General features: G+C 50.1%; 1 protein-coding gene across 1 annotated transcript in view; it reads left to right on the top strand.

The window, feature by feature from the left end:
* Positions 1-21,609, top strand: part of ASTN2 (astrotactin 2) — a 315,039-nt gene that overhangs the window by 61,692 nt on the left and 231,738 nt on the right. Inside the window, exon 3 of the mRNA XM_062505713.1 lies at positions 17,218-17,602. Coding sequence (XP_062361697.1) covers positions 17,218-17,602 — 385 coding nt within the window. The remainder of the gene's footprint in view (positions 1-17,217; positions 17,603-21,609) is intronic.

Raw genomic sequence — 21,609 nt, forward strand, 5'->3', positions numbered from 1 at the left:
ACTGCTTTGGATTTGGCTGCCTCTATCCCTGTATACCTCATCCTGGATCTGGGACCTCATGGGGTGCAGGTGAGCTGGCTGTGCTCCCAGGGCTCTCTGGAGCATCCCAGGTGTTGCAGGGACAGCTGAGCCTGCAGAGGTAGCTGGTGCCCAGCTTGCTGATGGGATGCAAAACGAGCGGGTCAATGACAGTGGTGTGCTGTGTGTCTGTTTGCCAAAGTGACCACGTTTCACCTGACCACGCCTTTGCTGATGTTTGTGCCTCTGCTGCCATCCAGTCTCCCTCCTTTCCGTGCTGCAGTGGCTGAGTGGGGGCTGTACACCCCTCCCCAGGAGAATCCAGCTTTTACCCTGACAGGGGCATCTGGGTGTGAGTGCTGCTGTCAGGCTGTTCCTGGGTTGGATAGTTGGGGTTGTCCCCATGCTCTTCTGATCAGTCTCCTTCCTTCCCTTCTCCTTTGAAAAACAAAAAGGGGTAACTAAATATGGGACTCATCCTGCCATTCCCTGAGATGCTGCAGCACGTTTTTCGCCCTTGGTGTTTTCTGGGTGCTGGTGAGCTCCTTCCTGCACAGCATCCTCAGCAGAGGAGCCACCTCCATGGGGTCTGTATGTACTGGAGAGGAGAGGCTCCCCACCATGTATTTTTTGGGCCATGAAATTTTGAGGAAAAATCCCTGTTTCACTCCTAATCCTGCTGGCACAAGTATGCACCCATCAGCGTTTATTTCAGTGGGATTGCTGGGGGTGAGTGCCAGGTGCTGCTTTTGGTGGCTCCATACAGCAGTGTGAGGTGCAGGGAGGATGTTCCAAAGTGCTTCTTCCTGTCTTGCTTTCCCTGTGCTGTCTGGGGGATGTGGGAAGGGTGATGCCTTTGCCTTGGCCACTGAACAAAGAAATGGCCTCAGGTTATGTCCACTCATCTCCTGCCACAGCTCTGTCCCTGTCCCCACAGCTTGGACATAGCAAAACAAGTAGTGTGGGGTTTTTTGTTTTTTGTTTTTTTTCCCTTTAATTTTAAAACTTTTTTTTCCCCTCCATGCTCTTCCTCCTTGGCATGCTGGTCAACAGGGGGAGGGAACCTTCAGCCAAGCTCTCCATCACATATCCCTTGTTTTTTTTTGTGTTATTTTTTCCCCACTGCTGCCCTTGCCAAGAGAAGGACATTGTAGAGCCGCTGAGGCTGGCAGGGGCTGTAACACTGCCTGCCAATAGCCTCGGTGTCTGAAAAGATTTAGGAAATGCAAGCTCTAAATTAGCTCCCAAATCATCTTCTTCCCTGTCTCTGGCTGGAGAGCCCCTCAGAGCCAGCCCTGGCTCCTGTCTGTCGTGGGGCTCTGCAGGGAGCAGCCAGCTCTGCTGTGGGGCTGGAGAGGCTTGGTCTGGAGAACACAGGATCCCCCATGTGTGCTCATATTCCATGGGGATAGTGGGAAGAGCCTCAGCATGTGTGGCTCAAGGCAGTCTGGAACACTCCAAAGACAAATCCCAGGTGTCCATCCTCCCAACATTGTCATGCTGTCCCCCTGCCCAGCTCCCTCCTGGTATAACCTCTTGGGAAGTGTGTTGGGGCTTCTGGCTGTGGTGCTGGAGGGCAGGAGGGGAAGCACAGAGCTGATGGACATCTGCTGAAAGCCTCCCAGGGGAGGCAGGAGACCCATCCTGTGCTTGCCCCAAGGATGCTGCTGAGAGCAGCCAAGGTCATGGCAGCGCACACGACAGGGACATCTGGGGCCAGCAGAGTCTGGAGGAGGGGAGCAGGAGGAGTGCTGGCTGTCTGCTGGGGAAGGGGACAACCTGTGCCCTGGCCAGCTGTTCCTCTCAAGCACTCCATTTCTGCCCTTGCCAGGTCACTGGGTGAAGGCAGCAGCTGCTGTGAGATGGGAGAGGAGCAGCTCTGTGTCCCTGTGCTCTGCCTGCACACGATATCTTCAGGGCAGAGCTTCTCCCAGGCCTTTGGAGAGAGCTAGTTCTGGAGCAGCCGAGCCTGGGGAGCAGCACTGCTCTCAATGCTGCTTTTTTGGCCCGGCTGTGTCTCAGAACTTTGTCTTTGCTTCTGTTGTCACCTCTCAAGAGAGAAACGGGAAAGGCTCAGCTTTGCTGTGTCTCCTGGAAATTCAGGATTCAGCTCTGCAAATGCCCTGAGGTTCTGCATCCCCCGGCACTGCAGCCTTCACACTGAATGCAAATTGCTCTTTAAACGTCTCTAGGTGGATTCTAGTGCTCAGGTGCTTCTAGCAGAGGACAGGCATCACAACTGATCAGACCTGCTAACCCCAAACCATCCCTAAAAGGGCTCTTGTGCCATGGGGCTCCTCGCGTCGCGCCTGGATTTGCTATGGGTGAGGATGACGATGGTTCCCCGGAGGGCTGAGCATGGCCAGGATGTGTTGCTGTGGCTCAGGCAGTCCAGGCTGCTGCTGCCAGCATGGCTCCTTCCCCGGGCCCTTGGATGCAGCACGTGTGTGGGAGAGGGAGCCAAGCTCCGCAGAGCTGCCTCGGGCACTGAAGTCTGTCCCTTCATCCTAACAGCAGGCACCTTGGGAAACAGCAGAGGAGAATTCCGCCTCTACAGCAGTGAAACTTGAGTTTTGTATTATTATTGTTGTTTTTTTAGGGCTCTGTCAGGCTCCTGCTCTCTCCCCCTCCCCGTGCTGCGCAGCCAGCTCTGAAGCAGAACTGATATTTTCTGCCAATGCAATGATTAGCCTTTCTGCTAATGACCCACGAACAGTGTCCAAAATAAATGAGCCCAACCTGCTCATCTTATTAGCCAAATGATTGCATAGAAAGAGGAAATATCTGTAGAAACAGCTTAGGCAGCTGTAATTTGGAAGCGTGGAGGAGTCATGGCTTGAGGTATGGAGAGGAGCCATATGTCTTCAAAAAGCTGGGAGAGCTCTTGTGTTATTGGGGTGCTCCTACTCATCCCCTGCTCCCCCTTTTGTGAAATAATCGTGCAGGGCTGGAGCTGTGTCTGTCCTCAAATTCTGTTGGTTCCTGGGACTGGAAAACTGGAGAAAGGTAGGTGTTTCTCCTGTCTTCCTTGTCTGGTTTTTGGCTTCCCACATCCTATAGGTGACAGGCAGCAGCAGAGGGAAGTTGGTTAGTTCAGAGGCTGATGCAGTAGCCAGTACTAAGCTGTTCTTCAGGAACTGTTCTTGTGTCCTTCAGGCTTTTCCCAAAGCACTGGGCAAGGTTGTGGAACATCCTTGTTTGACCTGGAGAGGGATGAGGAGCAGAAAAGGGGGAGGTGAAGGCAAGGGGGGTTTCTGCAGAGAAGAGACGTGAAGGGGATTTCAGGCTTTATGTAAATCCAAGAGAGAAATGGGGCTGGGTGCAGGAGAAGAGCAGAGCATGAGGATGGGGGAATATATGGAGAAACTGAAGAGCTGAGTGTGAAACACCTCCTGATTTTGGGAACAGCTTGACCTTCTCTGGGAGGTGTACTCAGCTAGAAAGGTGGGTTGTCTTCCCAGCTGCTGCATGTGTGTCTCAGTAGGTCTCCTGCCTGCAAAAAGGCCTGTCCCTGAGTGAGGTGACAGCAGTGTGGCTGTTCTGGAGGAGGACTCTGGGAGCTGAGACAAGCCCTGAAAGGTTGACTCTTGAAGCTGTATCACATCAGAGGATGCCCACAAGCTTGTGTCTTGCATAATAGCGGAGCAAAACACACTGGGTCCTCTTGTCCCCTGGAGGGAGGGCAGCTGGAGACCTGACTAATGATGCACCTGCCCTAAAAATCGCTGAGGAGGGTGAAGTCATCCTCTCCCAGCACCCTGTGCAGGCCATGTGCTTCCCTGACTTTCTCTGTGGTACAGCTGATGGGAGTTCTACATGCCTGTTCCCTTGCTCAGCATCTCAGCTCATGGGGTCCCCTCAGTCCCCTGGTCCCACCAGGATCCTGCAGCAGCTGACTAGGACCACAGCCCTGCTTGATACTCCTTGTCTTTGTTCACATGTGTGCATGCATATCCATGAAATACAATCTTCATATAGCTATGTGTGTATTTATTTTTTACCAAGCTGGGATCTGAAGGGTGTCATACACAGAAATTAGAACCATGACTTTAATTTTCAGTTTAACTACATTCATATGCAGCTACTTCATTGCTCTTTTCTGTTTTAGGTAGACAAATTCTGGACTTCTTTCTTCCTTTCCTAATTAATGGGGGAATTGCAAATTGTGCATTTTTTTTCTCCTAAGAAGTTTTGGGTTTAAATGATTATCTGTGTTTTCCACATCCTGACAGTGCAAATATTGAAAACTAGAACATTGAGTGGGTAAGCCAATGACCCTGGCTCTCCTTGCTCCTCTCAGTGTCTTTCACTGAGCTCAGGAATGCTGCCCTCAATCCCTGGGGCTGAGGCAGGGGTGTGGATGGAAGGTTCACCTGCACACCCCAGGCTGCATGAGGTGTGTATTGGATAACTTTTCATCGTTGTTCTCTTAAACAAGTTTTTCAGGTTAATGCTGAAATGGTTTGGCTGAAATGGAAGGTGTGACTGCAGGGTTTTGTTTTTTTGTGTTTTGTTTTGCCATTTTTTGATTGTTTGGTTTTGGCTTGTTTGTTTTTTTTTTTTTATAAGTGGGGAAGTTGTTTCTTCAGTACCCCAACCCTTCCACGCCTGCCAGCCCTGTCCAGTTGGGACACTCAAAGGAGCACTTCCGTCCCAAGAGTTTTGCAGGATGAAGAGTTGCTTTTCTGTAGGATCTGTGGAGCAGAAGGGATTTGGAGTGGTCATTGAATCCACCTCTGTGCCCTCAGGCAGGATCAATAACCCTTTGTCACTGGTGATGGATGTTTCTCTGCCCTGTTCTGCAGGAATTCCGGGTCCCTGTGGGCAGCTGTTCCAGCCTGCCCTGTCTGACACAGATCAGGGTCCAGCAGCCCCACCAGTGCTCTGCCTCCAGCCCAGCTTTGGGACAACCAAGGGTTTCAGATAACTTCTGCACCATTTGGACAGATATAAATAAGCAGGAGGTTTGAAGTGGTGGATGGAAACCTTTTTCCTGTAAATGTTTTGCTCTGAGGATTTTGCTGCAAGTCGCTGGCTCCTGGCAGCATGCAGGGCTGCAGGCTGGCATCCCCCCAGGGCTACAGGGGTGGAGGGTGACCAGAGCTGCTGCTTTTGAAGAGGAGGGGTCTAAGCACTCATCTGCCCTCTGAACGTTGGGTCACACCCATGCTCTGTGATGCCAGGTCCTTTCCTCTCCGTCCAGCAGCTCATCCCTGCAGGGACAGGGACAGGGACATTTGGTGCCTGAGGCAGGGACCTGGATTGCTGAGGCTCTGAGTTCTGGGATTGCATTCCCTGGAGCTCCTGTTTGTTCGGTTCAAGACACATTCAGCCTCTGGTTTTAAAACTCACGCTCCTGTCCAGCTTCTGTGAGGGCACCTGGTCTTAGATCAGTAACTGTGCTGTTCTTCTATGCTTCCCAGCACACTCTACTGCATTTGCCCTTGGATTTATGGATTTATCCTAGTCCCACCTCCATGAAACAAAGGTGGGGCGGCTCCCTGAGGGAGCTTTTCCAAAGGCTTATCCATGGATCGCAGCCATGGACCAGAAAGGCTGAACCACCGGGTTTCCAGTGCTCTGTCTGTAGCACAAAGTAGACTCCATTCTTTTTTTTTGCTTCCTTTGTTCTGTGGGAAATTACTCTTGCGTGATGAAAGCCTGAAAGAAGGTGAGATGTTGAGCACAACAGCTGAGTCCCTGGTGAGTAAGAGGTTTTTTTGTTTGGAGCAAGGGGAAGGTTTGAAAGCTGAGGAGCTTGTTCAGGACAGTGCTGCGTCTGGAAGGGCGCTTATCCCCACCCCGGAGCTCCCTCCTCTCCTTGCCACCCAGGTGGGAACACACATGGCTGGGTATTCATCTCCCAGTCATTCCTTCCCCTCAGGCCTAGCTGTTTCTTTTGCAGTGCTCTTCTGAAGGTGGGAGCATTGAATAAACTGGGCTTAATTTCTATTAGATGTGAACTCAGGGCAGCTGCAGGATAGGCACCACATCGAGGAGATGGGTGGAAGTTTTCCTGCCTCTTGCAAGCTAAAAACAAACTGCTGGGGGATGCCTGGGTGTGGTGGGAGGGAGTGAGCAAATTAAAGCTCAGTTCTCAACAAACAAGGAGTGGAGAGTAGCTTTGTTCTTAAGATGCATCAAGGGAAATACAGGCTGCGTATCAGGAAAAAGTTTTTTATAGAAAGGGTGATAAAGTATTGGAATGGTATGCTGGGGAGGTGGTAGAGTCACCATCCCTGGATTGTTTAAAAAAAGACTGGATGTGGTACTCAGTGCCATGGTCTAGGTGAGGTGTTGGGGTGGGTTGGACTCGATGGTCTTGGAGGTCTCTTCCAACCTTGTGACTCGGTGTGATTTGTGAGCCCAAAGGTGTGGGCAGAAGGACTTTATTAGCTCCATTTGAAACATTGTTTCTCCATTCCCCTTTAGCTGTGGAATCTAACTTCATTTTGGTATTACATTTAAATTTTCAAAACAGGCCTGTCAAATTACTGAAAGGAAATTTGATTAGAAAATGGCAGCAGGATTGAGGTCTTTGTTTTTCTCTGTTCACAATTTGGCTCAGCATTTGCTCTTTACCAAAAATACATCATTGGAAAAGTGGGTTTTAGCTAGTCAACACTTCCCAGTTGTGAGGAAAAAACTAGGGAGCAGAGATGGAAAATTTCTGACACTAGCTCCCCAGTTGTTGTCCCTTGTCTGGGACCTGGAGAGTGAGGCTGTGCCACAAGGGCTGAGGTGGCTTTAGTGGTGACGTGGGGACTGGAGGGAACGAGGTTCACAGAAGAGTGGGATGGCTTTGTGCCTTCCCTTGCTCTCTCCTGCTGGCTGCCATCCCCATGTGTGGGTTCTGCTGCTTGAACTCCTTGAGCACATCAGGGGCTGAGCCTTGGAGCAGCTTCAGCAGCCTGGGCTGGTGGAGGATGCTTCAGCTGGGGGTGCTGGGCTGGGCTGGGCTGGGCTGGGGGGAGATGCAGAGCTCTGCCCATTAATCTCAGCTCTTGCTGTTCCCGGTGTCTGTCCCAGGCTGTGCTGGGTGGGAGCACATTCCAGAGGGAGAAGAATAAGGAAGGCAGATGAGCAGTAGAGTTAAACACTGACTGTAAGAGCCAGGGAAAGGGACAGAGCTGGGAACTGCCATCCCAGTGCCCGGGAGAGCTTCCAGGGGGATGAGGGAGCTTTTGGGGTTGGAGGAGCAGCTTTTCTTGCCCAGAGCTCTCTTGGAAACCTGGGAGCAGTAATGGGTTCTCAGACTGGCTCTGAAGTAGCCATCCTCACCATTCCTGCCAGGGATGGAGCTGGGAGCTGCTCCACAGCTATTCACAGATGCTGCAATTAGGCTGGAGACCCAGTGTCAAAAACCTGTGGCAAACACCTGATGGCAGCCCGGGTGTGTGCACGGGGAGGGGGTTATTAGCTTGTTATTATCCATTTACCCAGATAGTCCAGATAATCAGCTTTCAGATGGGGAGCATTAATTGGTTTCGATTGGAGCACCAGGCACCTTTAATTGAAATGAATCCTTTCCCACTTCCGAACAGGCACTTTCTCAGCTGCTGCTGGCTGGGAGGGGGGTGCAGCCTTTCCACCATGACCCTCATGGTGTGGTGCAGCTGAGCTGGGCGAGGCAGCTGTAACAGGCATGGCCTGCAATCCTGCATCTGAGAAAGAGCTCTTGCTTCTCCATCCCTGCATCCCACTCACATGCACTCCAAACTCTCTGCTCCCAGCTGGGATGGAGAGTGTGAGTCTCAGATTGTCTCAGCCTCTGGTAGAATACCAGGGAGCTTGGCAGGTCATCTTGGTGGCACCCAGGTGGCAGCACTGCCATGCTGCCACCTCTGCTTTCCTCCTGTTGACTGTGATGTCCTGTGTCCATACAGGAAAACAAAACAAAACAAAAAAAAACCACCAAAAAAAAAAAAAAAAAAAAAAAAAAAAAAACCAACCAAAAAAAACCCCTTGAATTTCAGGAGGTTGGAGATGGGGACTGTCCTGAGGACATTCAGAGCTCTTCAGGGGTTCAAATTCAGCATTTCCCAGCCCAGTGGCAGGGTGCCCTGTCTCCCCTTCCCTCAGAAAAGAGTTCTCTGGTCTCACACCCTTCAAATAACAAGAAAAAAACAAATTGGATGCATTCCCATACTTTTATATGCCCAACTGTTACAGCAAGAGGGCTGGGTGAAAACAGAGCAGTTTCACCAAGATGGGCTGCAGAACAAAAGGGTTTCTGTGGGCTTGTGTGTGAGCAATGAGTGTGGGAGCTGTACAGAAGGAAAACCCATCCCCATGGGTTTGTTTCTCCACTGTGCTGAGCCCCGAGGTGGTTTGGAGGCATCACATGCAGAGCTGGGTGAGGGAACTCTCAGTTCTTGTCGGGGAGATGAAAAAGCCCAGAAACACAGGATAAATTTCATCTGTGTGCAAGGTTCCAGTGACGTTAATGAGAGTTAAGTGTGTGGTTAAGCGCTGTGTTTAACTGGGCTCTTAAAACCCTGCTGGCAATAGCTGTGGTGTTTTGGGAGAGGAGGTCTTGGATCTTTTCCTTAAATCAAAGTCTTGGATCTTGCTGCTTTGTGCTACATGGGGGCAGCACAGTTTTCAAATTTCTTATCAAATCATAAATGAAAATTGATAAAAAACCAAAAAAACTGTTTTTTTCCCTTTGGTGTGTGATGCCTGAGATACCAGTGGAGGCTTTTCTCAGGGTATGGGGACTGTGGTGTGTAACTCCTGTAGTGTGACTTAGGATGCCAGAATTCCAAGGTACCCTCAGATGCCAAATTCCATGTGGGCATGTGCACAGAGATTTTATCCCTGATATTGTGTTCGAATGCCCTCCCTCTCCTGGAAATCTGTGGTTTGTGTTCATTCAGCTGTTGATGTTCATTATGCTGAAATGTTTGCACTTCAAATATGGTAAGGCAGGGTTTGTTTTTTGTGGGTTGATTTTTTTGTTGTTGTTGTTTTTACACAATAGGCTGGATTGTTAAAAAAAAACAAAAAAAACCAAAAAAAACCCAACAAACCAAAAAACAACAGAATAAACAAACAAAAAAACAAAACAGAAAAAGAAAAACACAAAACCAAACCCCAGCCAACAAAACAGGCTCTTTTCCTTCATGTCTGTGTGTACAATAGCACCTTCCCATCATCTCCTCGCTCCAAAAATTGTTTGAGAAGTCCATAAATAAATGCTGAACCTCTTTTCCACTCTCTCTCCCTTCTTCATCGTGGGAAGAGCAGCAGCACAGCCAGTGCAGAGGAGACCTGGTCTGTCAATGGGGTTTGGCTCTCTAAGAAGTCCCTGTACTTGTGGTGAATTTTTTGCACCTCTGCCATATTTTCTGGACAAGTGGCCAAGGTCTGGCAGCCCCAAAAGTGGGTTGGTTAATTGTGCAGAATGGGTGCTGTACTGTGGCCCTCTCTGGGGCTGGGAACTGGAGGCACGGTGTGAATCCTGTTCGTGTTCCTTCACCCAGAGATGAGCATCGCTTATTAGATTAATCTTTCTTCTAATATATGCAGAATATACAGTGGGAACAGCATTAATTTGCACTAATGGTTGTGAGATCCACTGAGAATTAACTGCATTTTTTGCAAATTAGTAAGGAAGCGGATAAACACAATTATAAAAAAAAAACAAGCAAAGGTACTTTTGCAACAGCAGTACGTGTTTGTCATTTATCTGACAAGTGTTCTTTACTTTTAATTATGTTTCATTCCTTGCTAACAAATGCCGCAGTGGCAGATATTGTAATAATCCTCCTAATTTGAGACCTTGCTTTAGCATTTGCTAAACCTTTGTTTGGAAAGGGTTGGGTAGGTCAGGGATCCTGCAGTGCCTGTGACTTTGGGAGGTCCCATAGCAAGTGCCTTCCATCCCTGGAGGTGTTTCTGGTGAATTTGGTGAAACCAGGCTTAAACTGAACCTTGGAGGACTTTCACTGCTTTTCCCTCTCAGTTGGGAAGGTATTAGGGCCACACACAGTTTGGATGGATTCCCCTTCTCCCTTTGCCTGGCAGGAGCTGCCTTTGCTGGGACATGCCTGTGCCATGGGGCTGCTTCTCACCTGAGCTGGGCTCCCCTGGACAATCAGGCCTTGGGCTCTGTGCTGAGGATGGTGCATGAGGGAGGGACATTGTGTCAGGGGTGGCCCTGAGGGACTTTCCTTTAGTCCCCTGTTGCACTGGAAGGTTTTTGTGTTGCCACAGCCCTGGGCACTCTCATTCTGCAGCATGTGGTTGTCCTGGCCGGTGAAACCTCACCTGCACTGGGAGATACTTACTGTAGATGAGGTGGCCTCTTTTATTTAAAATCCAGGTTGTTTTTCCTTAATTCAAGTGAATTTTCCCTCCTCTTTGGGATGTGGGTGACACACGGTTCAGGTGTGGGGTGGAAATGAGCTGATTGGGGTGAGATGTGCAGGGGTCTCTTGTTGGCTTAGCATGGCTCAGGGAAGGGGCTCTGTAACTCAAACTCCTCAGGGGGAGAGAAAAGCTTTTGTTTTAGTCTCAGCTTTGTGCTCCCAGGCTGCCCGCATTAGGAAAACATGAGTGCAAGCGCAGGAGACCTTATGAATTTTAAAATTTCCCTCTCTGAGGGCAGGCACTGGGTTAGCAGGTCAGCCCATTTAGGTGAACCATTTAGTGCGTATTAAAATCACAATTTATGCAATCTGCGCCCTGGCTTTAAAAAGAGCCAGCAATCAGGTGCTTAATAAAATCACCTCCAGCCCTCCTCTTTCAGCTCGCTGCAAATAAATGCCTTTTTTTTACATAATAAAAATGGATTAGGAGTCATTTTGAATTGTTATCCTAGCGAGATGTGCAGTTCGGGGCATGCAAGCACGTTGGCTGTGATTGAGGGTTGTGTGTTTTGGTGCTTGCACACAGCCGGTGCCTGGGAGACCTTTCAAATAAACATTTACTGGAACATCACATTGCATGTCTGAGCAGCACAGAAAGGCTGATTGGCAGGTTCACTCCTTCTTTTGTTTTCCTTCTTGGATGAAACAGCAAAACAAAACTGAGCATGGCTTAAAAAAAAAAAAAGTGACTTGTCTGACTTTTTTTAATGTAGAAGAGTCAGAGATTTTAAAGTTATGGTTCCCACAGCAGCTGTAACTCTCATTGCTTGTGTGTGTGTTGTACTTTACAGGACTGTATATACAATGAAATTCATGCCCTGTGTGGGGATGTACAGCATGGTAGGAGGATCTGCAAGGTTTGGATGGAGCCTTCCTGTGGGAACCCTTCCTCTTAAACCCCTGGGCCCCATCCTGTGCTCCTTGCACCCATACAGAGAGGTTGGTTCAGGAGTTCACCTCTGGGCAGGGCCAGGTGACACAGCTGTGATAACAACACCCCCAGAAGACAGTGCCCCAGTCATATCTGCAGCTCAGTGAGGTGGTGAGCTGTGGAAAGAAGGGAGAAAAGAGATGTAATACAGTTCTCTTTGGGCTGCAATTCAAGGAGCTGTCCCTGCTCAGCAAAACACTGAGGCGTGTGCTGCAGGCTCATGGACTGTAATGGGAATTAAACATATTTTTAAAGTTGAGTGTGTGGTGTTGGTGTGTGTTGGTAAAGCTGTGCTTGAATGAGCATTTGAAATGTGCAGGGATAAAATGTTGTATTTTTAGGAGATTTGCCCTGTGTGTCATCATAGACAGAGGTGGGGTTGAGTGGTCTGGAGAACAGGACTGGATCCAGATCTCTTTCGAGTGTACATATACGTATATATTTTAATCCTGGTGCTTGTCTCTTCCTCTCTAGCCTTCATGCTGGCTTGCTCTCTGTCCTTGGTCCCGTCCCCACACTCTGCCTCAGTTTCCCTGCCTGGTGCTCACTCATGGGCTCATCACTGGCCCCGCAGCTTGCAAGGGTTTGTGCTGGCAGGGGAAGCTGTGATGTGTGATGGGGTGGGCTCTGCCTGACCTCTCTTTGCATCCAGGGTCTGGTGGTGCTTTGTGTATCTGGGTTGCTTGGGAGGGGATGAAGTGCCCCTGGTGAGAGATAAGATGCTGTGGAGCTGAACTGTGGGAAAGCCAAAATTGGAGTGAATGGGATTCAAGAAAGGACCATGAGATCATCTGCTGTGCCCTTGGACCTGCACAGGGTGCAAGAATGCCCTGAAGCCCCTATTGCTCATTTGAAATAAAGTATGAATTTTCAAAAAGCATCCAGGCTTGATTAAAAAAAAAAAAAAAAAAAAGACAGTGATGGATAATCCACTACACCCCTTGGTAAATTGTCCTAGTGTTTAATTACCTTTACAGCCAAAAAGGAAAGAAAGGAAAAGTACACAGTGTGAAGAGCCCTGAGGGTTGTGTGGTTATTGCTGATACCTGATTGCTCACCTTAATTCACCTGCTGGGATGATGCAGGGGGTGTGATGCTCCAGCACTGGGGGCTCGTTCAGCCCAGGAAGTGATGGGGCATCCTTGAGCTGTCCTTGGAGCGATGTCTGGAGCTGTGAGAGCCATGCTTCATCCAGCAGCAGGTCAGTAGCCGTGGGGGTGGTTGCCAACACAATGCTGGACAATAAATGGCCTCAAGTTAGGAAAGAAAGGGATACTCTTGCCTGAGGACAAAAGCTAGCATTGGTGTTGGGAGGAAGGGGCCCAGGTCAGCACAGACTTGAGTGCTGTGCTGTCAAAGCTGGGTTTGCTTTGACCTACACCAGGGATGTTGTGGTGTAAGAGGTCTGCCCAGCCCAAACTATACCCTCCATCCTGGGATTTTCTTCTGTGACTTCAGCCCTTTTGCTGTGGTGGCTGGAACACTGTCAGGGCTTGATTTCTGAACAGCTGGGCTCTGGCACTGTGTGACTGCAAGGCTGCAGGGGCGGAGGATTCCTGCAAGGGATCCCACCACATCCACCACTGCGGGGAGCGGAGCTGGAAAGGTCAGAGACTGCTGCAAGAAACTTTGCCTGGATCCCAAGGAGCAGCGGGACCCCCTTGTCTTTCACTGACTTCTCAGGCAGGGTAGGGGTTGTGTTCAAAGCTGTCATGTGTCCTCTTGCTGCCCAGAAATTGTTCAGCATCTCAGAGATTCCTACAGAGTGATGGCCCTTCAATCCAACAGCTTGGCAGCCTTCATAATTTATGTGAGGGTCCAATCTCTTGGGCTGCAGGTGGCCTCTCCCATTGATTTTCTTTCTGGGTTTCAAGTAAGTTCCAACCTTGTGGCTCTCCAGCTTCAGCTGAGCTTCACTCTGATGCCACAAGCCCTGCAGTTCTTTCCACATGTGAGTTGTTCCCACCATCCCACTTCTCCCCCACCTTCCTTGTCCCATTCCTTCTCCTCTCCTGTGGGTCTTGGCAATGCTCTGGTTCTGGTGGCTCCTGCTTGGCCGGCCCAGGGCAGCGGGAGCATGGCAGGAAGGACATTACGTGGGAGAATATGCATGTTCACAGCTCAGAGGATTAAAGGCCCGTGTTCTTATCACTGCAGAACAGAGTATTATAAATCCAGCCTTAGAATACCAAATCCCCACGCGGCTCGGCCATTGTTTGGGAATATTAAAAAGCTCAGAGACAGAAATAATCAGTTTCCGAATGACACGTTGTCAAATAAAACATTTCTCATATTATCCCTTCTTTCCCCTTTCTCTCTCCTGCTCCCTCAGTTGGATAATTTAACACGAAAAATAGATTAAAATGAGGCTGGCTTCAACGCTTCCTAAGTTTGATTTTTCTTTTTTTTTTTTTTTCCCAGGAAGCTCTCCTGGTGTGTGTGGCGTGGTTAAACAAGGAGCTGCCGGCACAGGGTCAGGGATGAAAAGAGCATGTTGGAATTGAGCTGCATGTGATGAGCCCGTGGTGCTCAGCCAAGGGGCTGGCACAGGCACCCCCAGCCTTTCCCAGGCAGAGAGGGGCCCTTGTCCCAGTGGCTGGCAGAGCAGAGGTCTCTGGCTCATCCCCAAAAATGTGGGAGGAGTAGCTGGGCTGGGAGCTTTTGACTTCCTTGAGCCAACCCTGTCATTCTGGAGTCAGAGGAGGAAATGGCAGACCAGTAAGATCTGTGCTTTTATGCCTTCTTGTAGGTTCTCCCAAGAACAGAGATCTTCATTTAAAATGTCAACAGGTTTATTTTTATTAGGGCATTTCCCAGAGGCAGATATAAGGTAAACCCAGCCAGGAAGATCCACAGCCCCAGGTCTGCCATGGGTGCCTGAACTCCTTCCTTGGGTCCAGCTGGCACAGCTGCTCTTCCTGCAAGGCTTTTTATGTCACTCTGACCTTTTCTGAGTGTCTGTCTCTGGTTTTGCTTTTCCATGGAGAGTGCCTGTGTGCCCATGGGTGCAGAGTGCTGTGCCCTGCAGCCCCTTTCCAGTGGCAGAGTGCACGAAGGTGTGAGTGATACCCAGCAGGGCAGCTCAGGGATTTGCTGGTGAAGGCCTTGGAGAAGGTTTTTCCCAGAAATTGCATCCAGGAGTGTTGTTCTGAAGCCCTTCTGGACCACAAGAACCCTCTCTTTCCTGTAAGGATGCTGGCACATGAGCCAGATCTTGGTTTTGCAGTGGGGTTTGTTGTGTTGAACTTTGTGGCCCTGCTGTGTCCTTGTTACCTGGCCTGACCCTTCTGGTGTGCCATGGTTTCTCTCCTGCAAACTGGATTTCTGAAGAAATGCCAGTGGGTGTGGGCTGTGGCTCAGGCCAGGGAGCTCCTGTGATGCTATGAGGTCTCCATGCATCAGGCACTGTGCAAATCCAAGGAAACTCAGGTCTGCTCTCCCAGGCTGAGGTGTCCATGCTGGTTCTTGTTTCTGAGCATGGAAGACCATGATGGATCTTCATCCCTTTGGTCCTTGAAGTGCCCTGGTACTGCAGGGCATAAAGCTGGGCAGGTCACCAGGCCCTGCCCCTCTGCCATGCAGGGATCCCTGAGCATCTCCTGGACAGTAGAACACCTTTCCTGATGGTGCACATCACACAACTGGGAGAACTGAAGCTGAGCAGTGTCCTGAATCCCTGAGTCCTGCATCTGTTAGGAACATTTTGCAGGAGAGGAGGGGATCCTGATGTGGGGGATGCTGGCCTGGTGTCCTGGTTTGAAAGACAGGTGTTTGCTAAGGAAGGCAGAAGCTTCCCTTTGGACTGAAAAATAAATGTGATTCTTCCGATTATTATAATTTTGGAATTAAGAGAGCTCTCAGGCAAAGATATGGGGGTAGGAATAACAGTTCTTTACTAGTATATCTAACAAGACAAACAAGAACAACAACAGCTATGAAATTAGCCACAAACAGAACAGTAACTCAGTCCCAGTGTTTTTTGGCTGCAGGCACCTTTTCCCTGAGCTGCAGTTCCTGGTGCTGGGGGCGGGTGGGTCCCGCAGAGCCGCAGGAGGGCTGGGGGTGATGGCAGCGCTGTCCCAGGGGGAGAGAGAGATGGAGAGAGAGCTCTCCGCTCACGGTGTCGGTCCCAGTGCTCAGCAGAGTGCTGGATGGTGGTAGTTCACAGCGAGAAGGCAGCCGGGCAGGGTCCGATGGTGGTTTCCCGACGCTGGGATGGGACACAGACGGCGATCGTCCTTCTCGTCCGAACTCCGCGGGGGAAATGGGCCGAGACCCAGCCTTCCGCTTCCTCTTCTGGCTGTTTGAATCTCGCGGGGTTCCCTCTTCTCTCTCTCTCTTCCCTCCCCCTTGTCACCAGGGCCCACTCAACAGGTATCTTAGCATGACAATGGGGAAAATTCCACAGAGGGAAAAGGGAGAGAACCAACCCCCAACACCTGGGCCCCTCCTGTGGCAGGTTGTGGTGCAGTGAAACCTCTCCCCTCCACTCCAGCTCCTGAGGCCTCTCCCGAGGTAATTCATCCTGTGAACTGTGCTTTCCAGTGCCACCTCCTTACAGCTGCTCCTGTTTAGGAGTCAGAGCCATGCTCCGGGTGCAGCCTGGTGCTCTGTATGGAATGCAGAGGGAATGTTTTTATGCCTGTGCTTTGCTGTAGAGCTCGGTGCAGCTCTGGGCTGTGGCATCCCAGGTGCCCAAGGAACGCCTGCCCTGCCCTGGCTGTTCCTGTCATGCTGCAAAGCCCTGGTCTCTCCTGCTGCTCCTGATTTACATGCCCTGCCTTGCTTGTCTGCCATGGGATAAAATTGCTGTGATGCAGCAGAGATTAAGAGGCTGGGAGCTGGCACAGGCACAGCTCTTGTGTGTGTAGGGATGAATTTAACTTCCAGAGCAGCCAGAGGCAGGGCTGGCTCCCTTTGGTGCTCCTTAGCCAAGCTCCCTTGAGAGGATGTGCTACTTCCATGTACATATAGATACATGGACTTTTTTTTTTATTTTTTTTTTTTTGTTTGTTTGTTTGTTTTTTTCTGTTTTGTTTTGTTTTTTTTGTTTTTTTGTTTTTTGTTAAAGATTTTTATTTTTAATGTTAACATTGTTGACAGCTGCATTGAATAAAAAATGGAGGAGAGGACAAGAACTAAATAGAGAAGGTCTGGGTCTGGAATGTGTTGTGCTGTGCCCCAGCTCTGCAGTTGATCTTGAAACCATAGGGAAATCAGACCAGAAATGCTGGAGCTGGGGTAACCATGCCTTGGGAGCATCACCTGTGAGGGGCCATTTTTTGCACCTTTATTTCTGGGAAATGTATGTCTCTGCTAAGGCTTTACTGCTCCTGGGTAATGATTGAGTTGTATTAATGAGGTTTTTTTTCCTCCTAAGTGGTGGGATGTGATCATCCCCATTCCCCTTTCCCCATGTGCAGAGTGCCTGGAGGTCCCAAGGAGGGAGGTGGAAAGAACAAAGTCCATGGAGAATGGTCAGAGTTGAGCTGGGGGTGTCACTGAGCTATTCCCAGCTGAAGGCCATCACTGGCATCCTCATCTACCTGTCCGGGACCTCACACCTGGCAGGTGGCTGCTCCATCAATCCACCCCGTGTGCTTCAGAGGGTGTTGATGGAAGGGTGCTCTGGGGGTTCACTCAGAGGGTGGTGAAGCACTGGAACAGATTGTCCAGAGAAGTTGTGGGTGCACCGTCCCTGGAAGCATTAGAGTTTGGATGGGTCGTGAAACAACCTTGCTCTAGTGGAGGTGTCCCTGGCAGGGGGTGGGATGAGATGGGCTTTAAGTTCTCATCCACCCAGCATTCTGTGATTCTATGGACACTGCAGCATCCCACCCCCTCCCCCCCCCGCCCCCCAGGCGCCCCTGACAGTGCCCTTTGCTCTCTCTGCAGGGCGGGCTGATCGCGCTGCTGCTGCTGCTGCTGGTGTTCATGGTGGCCCTGTACGCCCAGCGGCGCTGGCACAAGCGCCGCCGCATCCCGCAGAAGAGCGCCAGCACCGAGGCCACCCACGAGATCCACTACATCCCCTCGGTGCTGCTGGGCCCCCAGGCCCGCGAGAGCTTCCGCAACTCGCGCCTGCAGGCACACAACTCGGTCATCGGGGTGCCCATCCGGGAGACCCCCATCCTGGACGACTACGAGGACGAGGAGGAGGAGGAGACCCCGCGACGGGCAGAGCCCAGCACCAGGGAGGATGAGTTTGGCAGCCAGGTGACAAGGACGCTGGAGAGCCTGGGCCGGGGCGGGGAGGACAAACCTGACTACGAGAAGAAAGGTTCGTGGCTTTTCTCTCTCTCCTCTGCTGGGGAGCAGCACGGTCCCCAGGGCATTTTGGCTAATGCGCACTTGATTGCTTGCATTTCTAAAGTCTGCTTCTCAGAAGCTGCTACACCCACCTCTGCTTATTGAAATGTTATTATGAGCCATTTAATATTGTTCACCTGCAACGCACAGTAAAATTCACTTGAATAAACAAAAGCAAAACACGTTAGTGCTGCGAGTGACTCCAGCAGGAACAAGGAAGGGATGTGCTGGTTTGCTCTGTGTAGGGAAGGGATCTTGGGGTGGTGCTGAACCATCCTTCCATTCTTGTGTGGGCTTCCAAGACAGACTTAGCCCAGGCAGACAGCCACAGTGTCAGGGATGGGGACAGGGACTCTATTTGACTCCATGGAGGTAGCCTAGGTGATGCAGTATGCCTGGAAAGCAGCTCCCTGCCCTTGTGGTGGTCATAAATGGTGGCTGAGGTTGTTTTTCTTCCACCCTTAAAATGTTTTTTTTTTTTTACTTTTTCCCCTTTTAAACAAGGCTGTGATAGTGGTGATGGGTATTGTTTCTCAGATTTGGAGGTGCCCAGGGGTCAATCTGCCATCCTTGAGTGCTGCTCTGAGCATCCCTGTTGGCATCCTTTGGTGTGTGTTTGGCTGTTACCAGCCCATGGGGTTAAGAGATATTTCTCCAACCCTCTGCTCAGTGAGAATGAACAGATGAAAGCCTTCATACATCATAACCGATACCTTCTTTCTTCTTTCATATTCTCTTCTTTGTTTTGCTTTTCTATAAATTATTTAGGGTTGTGTGAGTGGGGAAGACAGCAGTAACTGCATTTCAGTGCTCTTCAAAACAAAATAGCAAACAAGATCTAGAGCAGAATATTAAACTATCCAAGGTCTTCAGAAACTGGCAGTAATGAACTTACAGAGACTGAAACCCCTGCCCCAAGCTGGAAGCTGCCTGTAGGACACCTGGGCAGGGAGAGATGTTCCCAGATGCTCCCACAAGCTCTGCTTGTGATGCTGTCAGGCTTTGTGCCTTGCATCGTGACAGGTTTGTGCCTTGCCTAGTCTGGTTCTTCCAGGCTGTGCCAGTTCACCGAATGTTTCCTCCCAGATGGGCATTTCTCCCTCTTGGATGAGGCTCTGCTCACAGAGCCAAGCTATGGTTTGTGCTTTTTTGCTCCTCTCTGCTGAAGCTGCTTAGAGCCTGGATTGCCCAGGAGGAGGTGGCTGCCATTCAGATCTAGGGTTTCTAGACTGCAGATATAAATATACGTGCTGTAGTCTTTCCACCCTGACCTGGTGGCACACACAGGGGAAACGTGGTGGTTCAGACATGCTTCTCACAGGTGCTTGGGCCTGCACACAAGCAGCAGTCACAGCTGGATTCCTGTGGGGATGGGACGTGTGGGCTGGAGTAGCTGCAGCTGATGCAAGCAGACACCAGCTACCTGGAGATCCCTAGGGACTGGAAGCCAATTCTGCTCAGGTATGGCTTTGCAGCTGGATTGAAGGTGGATGCATTAAGGGACACCCAGCTGGAGCGTGGCTGCAGTGCCACAGTGAGATCAGCCTTTCCCTGGTGCCTGGCTGGCACTGTCAGGTTTTACTGTGGTCACTGGGGAGGAGCGTGGAGCTGTGCCTGCGTCCCAGGGAACCCACCAGCTCCCATGGGAAAAGCTTTCCTCTCTGCTTCTGCTGTGCTGCCTTGTGATAAGACATCAGCTGGGACCTGCCAGCAGGCTCCAAACAGTATCGTCACAGGGGCTGTCAGCAGAGGCTCTTTCAAGTGTCACTTCCCAGCATTAATTACCAGGGATGGCAATTCCAATGGAGATGGAGCAGTTCTGCTCGCCTTCCCCCCTGTGCTGGGCACTGATTGATCTGCAGGTGCTGGGTTGTGCCCTTCCCATCACTGGGGATTTGCCCACCCCACACTTGGTGTCTGTTGGATCAATTTGTCTTTCTGTGAGGAAGACTGTGGGTTTGTATTTTTATTCATGACTCCTGGATGTATCTGGTCAGGGAATTGCACTGGATGGCTCTGCTCCATCTAGTCCCTGCCCAGGAGGCCTGAGCAGCACAAATGTTTTGCAGATCATGGCTCAGCGAGCCAAACTTTCCTCCTCAGCTCAGGCAGTGATGTGGATGGGAGGGATGCTCCCGTGTGGTGCCAGAGCATCTGAAGTGAATCCCAGCACAAACAAAACACAGGAGTGATGTGCTGAATAATGACATCTAGCAACAAGCGTGTCTGAGTGATAAAGTTAATGAAATTACAGGTTCTGACCTGATACCAGGCTCTGCTGTGGGGAGATAAACAGCAGGGCAAAGATGAGATGTTTATTTCTCCCTAGCTGCAGTTGTAATCTGGATGCACTGTGCAGGGCCATTAATGTTATTACTGTTATGCAAAATCATTTTTGACTTGGGGGAAAAAAAAAAAAAAAGAAGCAAAGAAAGAAAAATCTCCCAACTGCCTAGAAAATGTAAAGCTGACAAAATTAGAATTGCAGCAGGAGCACAAGCTGACCTGGTGACATTGCACAGAGCCCAGATGAATTTAGACAGAAGAAAAATCCAAGGCAGTTTAGGAAGAAAAGTAGAAAAGTAGTTCTTTTTTTAATTATTATTAATAATAAAATTAAATGGAGCGAGGCAGGAGACGATAGCCAGGCTGTCCTAATTATCCAGAAGGATCCTTTGAGCTGGGATGGAGAGAGGGCTACTCTGTCACCTCGTGGGTTTGGGTTCTCTCTGGCAATTAAAAGGTCTCTAGGGTTTTAAGCTTGGTGGGTGTGCATGGTGCCAAGTGGGGTCTGCTGGTATGGGGTGGCAGTTTTTGGGGTCTTGGTCTTTGCTGGGGACACCTTCCCTCTCTGATCTCAGCCCCAGTGTGTACATGAGATTCAGTGAATATGGGAATTTGGGTAGATTTGTGCAGGTGTTGTCATTTCCTCACCACCTCTGTCCTCACTTCACTGTGAAGTTTCCAGACCATGCTCCTCATGACTTCTGCTCTCCTGCTTTTCCCAAGCAGGAAGCCTCAAGCTCCATCCCTTTAGGAATTCTTCACTTGCTTTTGTCTTTTAATATACATGGCTCTAATCCTCACTGACACGGCTTCATCCTACAGCAGCTGGAACCCTTTGCTTTTGTCCACCAAGTCCTGTTTAGGGACTTTGGCCCCCAGTCCATTGCAGGTGGTACTGCTGTATCCCTGTCTGGGATGCACTGGATACACAGTGATGGAGCGGGAAAATGAAGGTAAAGTCCTGCAAACTCAGTATGGAATTACCCACAAGTTCCTCAGAAAGATTTTGCCAAACCAAATCTCCTAAGGATCAGCAAGAAATAGAACTTCTGCTGGGTGAAAATTGAGGAGAAATCAGACCTGAAAATTGACTATCTGCAATTCCACTCCTGCAACAAAGGACCCATCTTTATTTCTCAGTTTCTTTCATGTTCGAAAAAAGAACATTTCAGGCAGGCCTTTGTGCTGGCTTCACAGGCTCTGCAGTCTGGGTATGGCCTCCAAGTCTAGACAGGAGACAGGACTTATTACTGATGGTTCCAATGATTAATATCATGGGCATATCAAAGGTGTGGTTCTGCGCTCATCTTGAATTCCTCTCCTGGACTTACTTCTCCCCTGCTGTGTTGGCTCAGGTAAACCTCTGAAGTTTCTCTTACTTAATCTATGGATGCTTTCCTCAGTTGTGGTAGTGAGATGCTTTTGAGCATTCCTGAAAGATGGTCTGGCTCCTAGAGTGCACCTGGAGATGTGGATCCAGCTCCACTCTGCCACTGGCTGCTCTGGTGGCCCTAGTCATGTCATTTAATGGTCCGGTCCTCATTTGGGGGTTGGAGAGGGAACCAAGCCAGACAGCAGGCAGGGCAGCATAATGAAATATTGAGAACTGCTGATGTCAGGGCTTGTGGTCCCCCCAGCCTCCCAGCCAAGCTGCTCTGGGTGGTGCAGTCCAGGAGAAATGTGAGAGAAGGG

Source organism: Cinclus cinclus, chromosome 19 (genome assembly GCF_963662255.1).
Source record: "Cinclus cinclus chromosome 19, bCinCin1.1, whole genome shotgun sequence".
In the NCBI taxonomy this organism is placed as follows: domain Eukaryota; kingdom Metazoa; phylum Chordata; class Aves; order Passeriformes; family Cinclidae; genus Cinclus; species Cinclus cinclus.